At 43.5% G+C, this 12,412-nt stretch overlaps 1 protein-coding gene across 13 annotated transcripts in view; it reads right to left on the minus strand.

Moving 5' to 3' along the window:
- The window catches only part of LOC118110527 (membrane-associated guanylate kinase, WW and PDZ domain-containing protein 1), a 92,982-nt gene that overhangs the window by 57,837 nt on the left and 22,733 nt on the right, over positions 1 to 12,412 (minus strand). For all 13 annotated transcript variants that reach the window (XM_035158336.1, XM_035158333.1, XM_035158330.1 and 10 more), the window contains exon 2: positions 6,444 to 6,560. In XM_035158336.1, coding sequence (XP_035014227.1) covers positions 6,444 to 6,560 — 117 coding nt within the window. The remainder of the gene's footprint in view (positions 1 to 6,443; positions 6,561 to 12,412) is intronic.

The following is a 12,412-nucleotide window of genomic DNA, read 5'->3' on the forward strand; positions in this document are numbered from 1 at the left end:
GCTAACGATCACAGTGGTTGCCGATCAGCATTGATTAAGTGCATGTAAGAACGGGCTGAGGGTGCAGTCTGTTCTGCAGGTGCAAGATACAGAACCAGAGGTTGTGTTAATGCAACGGTGTCTTCTGGATAATGAACCGTACGATGCCTTTGAAATGGGCCTGGAGGAGATTGTCAATAACAAAAGCGACGTCAGAGACCACGGCCCCCGGTGCCAAATTCCACCCACTTGCTAATCACACTGATGATAAAGAGGAAGGAAGATGAGCAGTTCTTCTGGCCTGTGTGTGCAATGTGATTTGTTTCAATGGGAACAGATGATGCCTGTGAGTGTAAGTGTAAAATGTGCTAAATATGGCCATTAATATGACAACACAAACGTTCACGACACACACATAGCCCATGTAAACACACATACACACACACACACAAACACACAGGCTGCACCTGTCTTCATACATCATTACGATGCATAAACACATGTTTGACCAGCTTCCTCAATGAGCTTGGAGGCCGTCCTTCTTTCCCACCCCTTCGGCGTTTTCACAGCGAATCGTGCGTTGGCGCAGCAGATATTTGGTCACATTAACAAAATATGAACCTTGCATATGTGAAAAGCAGGCAAACAGAAGCCGGGGCCCACTCAACCGTTACAAGAATGAATGGCCGTCATTAGCATGAGGCTCCCCGGCAGCACCCTGCAATGCAGCGACACACACAATGGCGAGTGCCACGCTTCCCCCTGCCGTTCCCCCCAGAGAAGCCCTTTTGTTTGAGCAGCATCTGGACCTGACCTCCATGCATTTGAGGCTCGTGAACCCCCTCTCATCTCATCTCTTGTCCTCTCCTCTCCTATCCTAACCTCCCCTTAAAAACCTGCTCTGCCTCTACAGCAACCCCCTCCTCCTCCTCCTCCCTCTCCTTCCTCTCCTCTCCTTCCCTATACATTGTCCATTTTTCCCCCACACACACACACACACACACTTACATACACCCCCCCACCCCTTCTAGCTCAGGAGAGCAGCCATCACTTGCTTCTTGAAAAGAAGGTCTGTGTACTAGTGGGCCTTACACAAAGCCTGCAGGGTGAATTAGAAAACCAAAGAGGAAAAAGCACCACGGCTACTGGCCATCTGTCCCTCTGGGTTGGCCGTGCCTGCTCCGAGTGAGCCTGCCCCTCTATTTCCCTCACACAATTCCCACCCCTACCCCCACCTTCCCTGATTCCCTTAGCCTATATACACAGCATCATCCACACACACACACACACACACACACACACACACACACACACACACACACACACACACACACACACACACACACACACACACACACACACACACACACACACACACACACACACACTCTCTGCCATGCATACATCACAGGCTTTGGATGGCGGATGGCGATGAGAGTGGGGGGGGGGGAAGGAGAAGGAGGGCACAAGGAGAAAATAAGGAGCTGCCACTTGCCTGGATGCAGAGCGTGCCCGGAGCCAGCAAATCAAGCCGTAATCCCTTTCTTTGTGTGAGCGGCAAACAGAGAAATTTGTCTCCAACAATGATTTTCCCCGAGATCGGCAGTGGAGTGGAAAACAAGGAAGCAAGGGAGTGAAGGACAGCGAGGAGGGGAGGGAGCAAGAGATAGAGAGAGAGAGAGAGAGAGAGAGAGAGAGAGAGAGAGAGAGAGAGAGAGAGAGAGAGAGAGATGGAGGGTGAGAGCAGCAGAGGCAGAGAGACAGTGGGAGCAGCTAGAGTGTGACAGCGAGAGACAGGAAGGCAGCAGCCACCGCTGAGCCACAGGGACGCTGACACTCACTGGAGGATTTAAAGTGAAGAGAGAACGATGGTGAGAGAAGGAGAGAGAAAGAGAGAGAGAGAGAGCAAGAGGGAGCAGGGAGAGAAAGAGAGGGAGTGAGATGGAGGGAGGAGGGGGGAGATCAGGTGGGGTGGGTTGGTTCGCGCTGGGGCTCAACTGCTGGGATGACGCCGAGATAACCCTCATCCCCAAGCAGCAGCTGTAGACGTGAGAGGGAAATGAATCCCACGAGAGAGAGACTTCTCTATCAATTGTGACATTTGCTGCACATGATAACAATGGCCATCTGTAGCAGCGGGCCGATGGAGTAGAGGGGAGAAGGGTGGGTTTGACAGGAGGAGAGGGGGGTGGTGCTATTCCAATAAACACACATACACACACACACACGTCCAAAACCAGAGAGCCAGAGAGAAACCCCACCTCGGCCTGTGGTGGAGGGAGAGACACCTGTTCGAGTCACACACGGAGGTTTAGAGAGAGCAACACATGTGCTCGGGAGAGGGGGAGGAGGCACGGACAAAGGAAACAGAGGGCCCAGAAGTGTGGCTTTTATTTGACTGCTTTTGTCATTCTGCCTTGTCATGCCAAGAAAATATTTGCATGTGTGTGAGAGGCCGAGAGACAATAAACAGGAGGTGGCGACGAGAGTAGGTCACCGAGAAAAGAAAGGGAGCGAGGCATGGGCAGGAAGAAAGAGAGGGAGAGAGGAGGGGGGGTGGCGATATCAACATTTCCGTGCTGTGTCGTGCACCATGTGGACGTTTTAAAAAGTCCTTATCGGGTATAATACGCAGTCAACAAATTTGCAACGTCACTTCAAAATTACTATTAAACCTCAAACAGAGATATTTCGTTTTTAAAGACCAAAACTAAACAAAAACTCTTTATAATGTATTATCTGTGTATCTAAAGCCTGATGTACACTCCTCATGACATTGGTTCTGTATTTTATTACCTCCACCGAGGAAGTTATGTTTTCATCAGTATATTTGCTGTTTTTCTGTAAACTAGCAGCATTACACAAAAACAACTAGACAGATTACCGCACACTTGGTTTGTCGGAATATTTAGTTTGTTTGTTCGCAGGATTACGCAAAAAATAAATGAACAGATTTCCACGACACTTGCTGAAAAGGTTGGATATGAGAAGAAACCATTATATCTTGGTATAGATCTGCACAAAGGGGCGGATCCAGAGTCCCCCACACACACACACTTTTTTAGGGAGACATGACGCTTTTTGATATTTTCACCAATTTCATAGGAAGTAATTAATGGATCTTGATGAAAGAAATCTGCCACATTTAGGGAACTGTTATCTATGGGTGTGTGAATTTCGGTGCTTGATTGGACCTTGGCGAAGGTTTGTGGTGTTACAATTTGTATTCCTGTTTGAGAAATGTTAGCTGAAAAAAGAATTGCGTGTGAGAAAATTATTCAGCTTTTTAAAAAATTAAGTTATATAATTGTGACCCAAATAATTTACATTTTCATTAGGAATCAGTGAGCTTGTGGCTCATAAGAGTCAAGAATCAAGTCTTAATGGAAAATTTTACATAAATTAAATTAGTTTTGGTATTTTGATTTCTTGACAGTAAGAAAAATATTGAATAACGCAAGCATCATCTTTTAATGATCCATCTGTATAACCAGTGTGGGTGAGTCCATTATGTTGCCATTTAATGAAGCTTGATCTAGAGACACTGGAGTCTTTTATTTTGAGAACGCAATTCAGAACAAGAGGAACATTTTCAAATTAATGAATCATCTGGGGCAGCGCTCCTTGCATGGATGTGCTCACGTGACTGCAACTCAACAACAACTCTTCCATCCTGCTTCACACAAAGTGCAACATGGAACATTGACGGAGTATATTTCATTGTTACGTGTCTGCAGCTGATGCCTCATTTCAGCGGTGACTTGCTCAGGTGTTTCAAGTGGTCTACACATTACTGCTGTGAGTCACTTTTCAACCACGCACCAGGAATAGCACTGAGGAAACACTCAGCTCGGTGTTCACCTTTGTTTGCATTGGTTAGCTGAGAAACAGAGGTGGAGGAGAGGTATCAATATCTAACTGTAAAAATACTGCTTTAGAAGTAAATCTCCTACAGTCAAAGAAAAACTAAACTCACTAACACTAGAAACTAAATTAATTCAAAATATTAAAATTGATAGTATTAATTTTGAAGAATGGTCCAAGTCAATGTTCCATTATTCCATTATTATATCATTATTCTGCACTGACGTCTAAACAGCACTGTAATGTCGTTGCTGGTCCAGATGGAGGAACTTAATTCATTGTTGAGTAGCATCACAAACAACTCTAAAAACCATCTAGTTGTACATATTATTTTGCACTCGCACAGCTGGAGTCTCTAAATCACATTCATGGATGACACAGCTACTGTTTTATTGGTGATTGTTGAGTTTGGCTAATCACAAATAGCAAACTTTCATTCAGCTAAAAGTGCAAAATGTTTTCCTGCAAATCAGAATGTGGATGTTGGTCATTACTCCCTCATTACTGGTCATTACTGCAGGTGCACACATGGACAGCTGCACACACCGCAGGCGCTTCTTACTTTGGAATGCACGTGGATGTGTGCATGTGGAGTTATTGCCGCTGTGTAGTGGCGTGCACTTCTCCAGACCCCGGGTGGAGTCAAAAAGTTGTACATCAAATGATACAATTTACCTTGACAGACCCTCTCATGCTTGCAGATGAGAAAAAGTATTACACAAGAGTCTAAATCATTATCGCAATGAGCAACTCACTTCTTTATAGTTGCAGCAAAGCAAAATGAAAGAGCACAGATCAGAAAATAATGAGACTTTGTTTTGTTGAGATCAACAGAAAGAAATGAGTCCTGAAGCTGCACATTGTTCCTCTTCTCTGTGATCTCACACGTCATTGACTGAAAGGCAAACCGAACTTCAGCTACTCACTGAACATCGATATTGTCTTTGTTCATTTGAAGCAAAAGTAAGCCATCGCAATTCCAATCTAACATCTCAAACCAGTCCATCAATGATAAACTTTTCGGATTTCACTTTATATTTTACGACTAGCCAGAAACAGATTGGATCATAGATTATTCTGTTATTGTTAAAGACGGCTCAAAGGGTCACACTAAACAATGTCAACTCAGCATTCCTTATGTGGCATTTGACCTTCTGACCCCTTAAGAAAAAGCAATGGCTGCTTGTGACCCTTCATCACAGGTTATATCGTTAAGGGTCTTTGATGTGAAGCACTTTTAGAGGCATGATTCAATTAATTTAGTATTTTCTTAGTCCTGAATAGGTGATAACATTCAGTGCCTTACTTATATTAAAGATTTTACAGACCTGAGGAGGTAATGAATGCAGCATGTAAATTTTATTATGTACATTTCAGGGCATTTAAGAGGCTTTAGGGGCTGAATGTCTCCGGGTTTTCATCATTAAAATTTGTGAGAAGTACGAAAAAAAAAGAATTGCAACCCATTTAATCATCTGGTGAAGCCGCTGACGGCCTTATAATACCATCACCGGCAAAACATATTTAGCGTTTATATTTAGCCTATATTCAACTTTAATGTCATTACTGTCAATCCTCTGCACACGGACGCCTCCCCATCGTCCTGTGATCTCTGTGAGAGCCCGACATGTTCATCACATAATCAGGCAGGAATCTATTTTCAATATATCAGAACATCATAATCCCGGGCAGGGCACCAGGGGAGGCTAAGAGAGGCGGATTTACAGGTCACATGGCCCAGCGCAGGATGACAGACAGCCAGAGACCGAGAGGCAGAAAGTGAAAAAGCAAGAGGAGAGGAAAAATAACAGACATCAATCTTTTCCAGAAGCCACATTTTTATCAGGCAGCTTCGCGATGCAAACACATGGAAACAAACACACAGTCACACAGGAGGATGTGGCTTTTTAAATGAATAATGATGTGATCCCAACCTTGGCTGATTAAATCATGTCTATGCATATGTGTGGTAATCAAAACAATTCCCCGGGGAAGGGGGAAGCGAGCAAAAAACACTCTCTAGTTTTGTTGAAACACTTTCTGCCTCGAGCTTTGTGGTCATCACAACTTTTTTTTTTAAAGAAACAACAGACATGATATGAGTACAGTAGACAAATGAACAGAGCAGCGCTGGACTGTGTCACCCTACCGCAGATCTAACGGTTTGTGACGTAACCGAGCCCAGCTGTGGAGTTTGGCACGGTGCAGGGTGTTTGGCCTGAGCCACACTTTTTGTATATTTCATTGACAGCTGCAAAAACGGTGCTCTGACACGAGTGGCTTTAATGGGCAGTAAACACAAAATGCCCCATGAGAGATGGCGCTGGTGTGAACTGCTTGTTGCGTTTTGTTTCGCTTCTCGTTTGTCAGATTCGGAAACGGTGACGATTTCAAACGACGACAGCAAAATAAAATGCAACAGAATAATTATGAGTGAGTGAAATAGAAGGATGAGATTAAATGGAGATGAAACAAATGAAAGTGGGTCACTGCATCTAAGATAAGGAAATGATGCTCAAGAGCAGTTAAGGACATCACTCTTGAGCCAGATGTCCCAATTCAAGCATCCAGCTTCTGATTATCGTGACATTTCTACTCACAAGGCACAGCATGGCGATACAGATTGGCTCGGATGGTCTTCTGCAGCTCATGGTCGGGCGAAGACTTTTGAAACCTCAAGCTCAGGTAGTGCTTCAGGTCCTTGTTGAGCTTGTTACCTGGAAACAAGAGACGGACACAAACAGCTCAGGTGAACCAAACTCCATGTAAAGAAAACAAAGTCGTCTCTTTGCTGTTTACGTACATGTTGACCTAAAGCAAGGTCATGAAGAGGTCATAACATTTCTATTCTTAAAGTGCTCCTGGATACTAAAGGAGAAAGGCAATGCTAATATTTCTAAGACAATTTAAAAGGACATTAGATCTGTAGTAAACAAATTCATTGGTTGAAAAATCAATTGACATAAGCCGTCATTTTTGCATCGGTCGCGTGTTAGAAGCGTCATCGACACCCAGTGGATCACATACCTCTGCCAATGCCCAACAGTCCTACACATTATTTTCTAGTTCTTATGGTAGAAATATAAAATAAAGAAGGAAGTGACCTACATCATCTATTTGTCATAAAACATAGTTTAACCTGCAATATGTAACTTTGGCTGCGAGGGGTCTCAATAAAAAGCCTAGTTTGATGACGTCTTAAAGCAGCATGGAATCATGGGAGGAGGAACTAACAAACAGACTGACCGCTGCAGCCGCGCCGCTCACATCACTACTAATATTGCACCATCTGAATCAAACATGACACAGGGAGAAAGACTCCCCCTCTGATACTCAACCTACTGGATTTAATTTCCAGCTGCTTTTATTTCATCAAATCATTAGAAGAAATAAACCATATCAACGCTGGGAGGAGAGTAGAGGAGAGATAACGGGAAGGTTCATTTAGAGAGAAATTTAGAGGTCGAGGGAGGTTTGGCTAATTGATTAAAGGAGTATCTGATTGGCCACAATTCCCAGGCTTACTCAGCATCCGGCCAATCAGAGGTGCTGATGCTGCTGGCTGGGTTTGAACAGAGCTCAGGCGTTCACAATGGGGCCAGATGGCCAGAGCCCGCTCTCACGCCAGGGTCTCATTTAGGACCATTTAATGATCTCCAAATATATCATGCATGTCTGGGGGAGCTGGCAGGCACTTCTGAGGGGAGGTGCCACGGCCTCCTGTCGGCCTCTGGGCCACAGCAGAGGAGTTTCTCCTGGCTCCGGGCTTCGGGAGGACAGGGTCAGTCGGCTGATATGAAGTACTGGATGGTTCGTTAAAAAAAGGGAAACAAGCAGATTGAGCATGTCTAGCTTTTGCAATATGACTAAAACAGAGTGAATGTATCAGTGTAGCAGCTGATAAAGTGAAAATGGTCTTAAAGCAGGGGAATAATGTGAACCTGAGGTGTGGCTCCATGGTCACTTCATCCTCTGTAAACACCATCACTATAAATACTGACGTAACACAGGTAGGGACAAAACACACAGGCATAATAATAATATAAATTTAAGGTGTAATTCCAATTCAGAAACACAGCTGAGCTAATATTATCACCACTATGAACCTGACTCTGATGTGGGGTATTTTCTGCCCAGAAGTGGCCGTGGTCTACTTTGCTGTATTTTTCCGTTTCTCTCTCTTCACACACACACACACACACACACACACACACACACACACACACACACACACACACACACACACACACACACACACACACACACACACACACACACACACACACACACACACACACACACACACACACACACACACAGTGTTATTCGTTGCAAGCAAAGCACAGTCAGGTAATTGTTACCTAGCAACCAGCCAGTGCTGACGACCATCATTACGGTCCCTGCTAGGCAAGCAGCAGTCAGACTGTAAAAGGAAAAACAGATACAACAGCACACACATTCTCTCTCTCTCTCTCTCTCTCTCTCTCTCTCTCTCTCTCTCTCTCTCCTCTTTCCTTCTTTCTCTGTCTCCTTCCCTCTCGCTCTCTTTTTCCTCTCTTTCTTTCAACACAACCGGTCGAGACAGACGACCACACACGATGAGCTGGATTCTGTTCAAGGTTTCTACCTGTTCAAAGGGAGTTGTCCCTCGTTACCGTCGCCGAGTGCTCAAGGGAGATTGTAGTTTCTCTGTCAATAATATTATAAAGAGTGTGATATGTAATGTGCCCTGAGATAACTTGGTGCTATACAAATAAAACTGACTTGACTTGACATTTGAACACACCCACCCACACACACTTTACATACATGCATTCTGATTGATATAAATAGCTCATTCTAAATGCCTCATCACAAATAAATTATGATTGGATCATGCGATCACACATTAGCGTTGGCGTTCACTGTCGTGTCAGCTTTGCTGGCTCAGATGCTTTCCCGGAGATAAGGAGCACTGTCAGGAACAACACCCTCCTGTGGGTCTGTACAGCGAGCGGAGGGTAGGCAGCCCAGGCTTCCTGCTCCATCAATGGGAAAGTCATCAAATATTCAACATTTATGAGGATTTAAGCTGCATGGATCAGAGATTACAATCACACCACTGTGGCATGTGTGTGTGTGTGTGTAGGCTTCATAGGACGTTCACCTAGATTACACTGGATATTTAATCACGGATGCTGTTTCACTGAACAAATAAGCAGAAGTTATGGTGCTGTATGTGGTTTTCTGCATCTCAAATAGATGAAAATACTGATATCTATTTCTATTTATTCTGTTCCTCATCCAGACAGGCAACAAATTCACAGTTTGATGTGATACATTTCGAAGACAGCCTCAGAAAATGTCCCTGTTATTTTTAAATGTACTTAAACCCATATTCTCTATGGAGTTTGAAACAATGGTGGGTTTTTTTTCATGGTCCATTTGGAGTGGTTTCTCAGCAGCATGTGACAAAATGCAAAGCTTAAAAATCTAACAAAAACAACCAGATGTGGTGAGAAAACAGGCGATATTATCTGGGCTCTGCAACCACAGCGCTGCAGTGTTCTGCAGATTTTCGAACAATAAACACGGTGAATTGTTCCATGACAAGCTGAATTGTTCATTTCAACATGTGAGCTGAATGCAGATCCTTGTCTTGTATACAATAAGATCCCAGTCACAATCTTATTGTGTCGGTCAGGTTCTCCCTGGTAATGTGCTGGATTTTTTTTATACATACATTGTCTGCTAATCCACAGCTGTCTCTTCTAAATATAATCTTGAAGGGGTTGATATTTTTAACCAAAAAAAAATATATATATATATATATATAATAATGGATTATTTTTCACAGGCATGAATTTGATTTGAATACTAAAGAGACCCCATGTGAAGACATGAAACTCAGACTTAAAAGCTCTTTTATAGCACAAAGAAATCAGTCCATCGATATTAATGTATTACTGTTATATGTTTGCTACAAGGTTATTTAAATAATAAAAATAATTAAAAAAAACTATTAACTGCATGGTCGGTTTAATTGGTGACCCTGTATTGCCTGTGGTTGTGAATGTGAGTGTGAATGTTTGTTTATCCTGTCGGTCCTGTGACCTGTCCAGTGTGTATCCCACCTCTCGCCACAATGTCGATTGGCCCTAGCTCGCCCACAGCCATCAAAGGATAAGCGGTAGAGATAATGGATGAATTGTAACCTTTGATTTGAGAAAAAATAACAATTGTGCACCAGTAGAAACCATCCTGGTATTCTACGCGTCCACAGCCATGCTAGGAGCTCTGTGAGGCTGTACACAGGCACAGCAGTATATAATAAAGACATATTTTATATATGACATCTTATTCAGGTTCATTATTTTTATTTGGGTTATTACTTGCAAAGGTTGACGTGCTCTAATGTTCAGAAAACACATGACTTCCCTCATACTGTCAACTGCTGCAGCTGCTCTTGTCAGCCTCTGCCTTGAGAAAGCTGTGTTTCTTTCTATAACACACTAGAGGAAACTGAAAATGCATAATATGTCTCCTTTAAGTCAAATGTTAAGATCCTCAGGCTCAATGAATCTGTAACAATTATTTTAACTCATATTTTAAGCAAAAATGTCACAAACCCACAGTTTGTCTTAAATGTGAGAACTTGAGGGATATCTTAGTGTCAAACAAATAAAACATGTCATCTTGAATTGTAAGAGATGTTTTTCTTTTATTGACCGAGCCAATAATCGTTATCTTAAATAAAGACGTTGTGCTAAATGACGATGTTTCTGGGTGATAAGATGGATCATTTGAGAGCTTGGAGAAAGGATATTCTTGAATCTCAAAACAATGCAATCACTCCATGGGGGTGGGACCCGAGACACCAGAGACATGACGGCGCTGAGAGACATTTCCTGGGAGCTGAGATGTTTGGGGAGTCGACTGGTAAAAGACTGAGTGACAAGAGATCTGTGATTTTCAGCCTTGGATGAGGCGGAGGGGAAAGGCCCCTGTCCTCTTACAGATAGAGAGTGAGTGAGAGAGATGGGTTTAACCCAAATAAGAGTGGATTATACACATCCTCCATGCCTCCAGTCCCCATTACATAACCTTAAATCTAGTTATGCATCCCTGTCTCATTTTGGGAGTGGGGGTGGGGGTGTGCTCTCAAACATCTAAGGAGACTGATTCACACATTCTCATATATATATCTGGGAGCATGACAGCACAGCATGATGTCTCCCTGATGTCATTTTTAAAAAGTTTTGGATGATTTTATTTCTTGGAGCGTGGTAAAAATGTCCCGGTTTAAGTGGGCTCTACAAAAACTGTGCATTAAAATATGACGGCCTATTCACAAGAGAGCACAAACATGCGGCTGTGACTGAAACATCAGCACGACACTGTGCCAAGCAGCTGCAGCCTATAGTGCCACATAGCAGCTGCCATCACCGCGAGTCAATCATGCCTGTGAAAATACACATGCCAGGTGGTTATCATTGCAAAACAGCAGTGCTACACATGCAAACAGCAGTTGTGATTTGTTTTTTTATTATCATTATTATTATTTGTATGTGCAAGCCCGACAAATAAAATCAACAGCTTGCAGAGAATGAACGTTAAGTCAAGAAAAATGTCAGCGCGTGTGTGTGTGTGTGTGTGTGTGTGTGTGTGTGTGTGTGTGTGTGTGTGTGTGTGTGTGTGTGTGTGTGTGTGTGTGTGTGTGTGTGTGTGTTCAGCTGCTGATTGGGATTCCGCTCCCGCCCTCTGGCTCAACACTGCCCTCTGTATCTCGGAGCCTCACCACCAATAAGTCTGCTCCATGCAGGGCAGTTACCTTGGCAACCCTGAGATCCAGCCATTAGTGAATGAGATGAGCCATGTGCAGTCACTGTGGGCTGCTGCCCCCCAGTGGCGGAGCTGCAGCATAGGTATTGGGAAAAAAAATGACAAGACATGAATGTGACTTCAGAGATGTGATTCCTGATCCCACGTGGAGCAGTTTGAATTAGATTAAAAATACCTTGTAATATCAGATACTGACTGAAGAGAGTGCAGTGGTGTAGAGTAACTAAGATAATTTACTTATGCATTGTCCTTAATTTCCATCCATTCATCTGTTATCTACACTGCTTATCTTTTGAGGGTCACAGGGGGGGGGGGCTGGAGGCAATCCCAGCCGACACTGGGTAAGAGGCAGGTTACAGCCTGGACAGGTCGCCAGAGCAGCGCAGGGCCAACACACAGAGACAAACAACCATTCACACTCTATATGGACATTTAGGAGTCTCCCACCAACCGAACCCCAATCTGCATGTCTCTGGACTGTGGGAGGAAGTCGGAGTAACCTGAGAAAACCCACTTAAACACTGGGAGATTATGCAAAGTCCACACAGAAAGATGGGATTCGAACCAGGAACATTCTGTGCTTTCATGTAGCTTCATACCTTTTACTCCACTTAGCTGACAGCTGGAATGACTGGTTCCTTGTTAGACTAAGATTTAACATACATCCTCATATCTACCAGCTGTAGTATTAAAATGGTGCCTGCTGTGCAATAATAATAATAATAATAATAATAATATTTTAAAAATA

This window comes from Hippoglossus stenolepis, chromosome 6 (genome assembly GCF_022539355.2).
Source record: "Hippoglossus stenolepis isolate QCI-W04-F060 chromosome 6, HSTE1.2, whole genome shotgun sequence".
In the NCBI taxonomy this organism is placed as follows: domain Eukaryota; kingdom Metazoa; phylum Chordata; class Actinopteri; order Pleuronectiformes; family Pleuronectidae; genus Hippoglossus; species Hippoglossus stenolepis.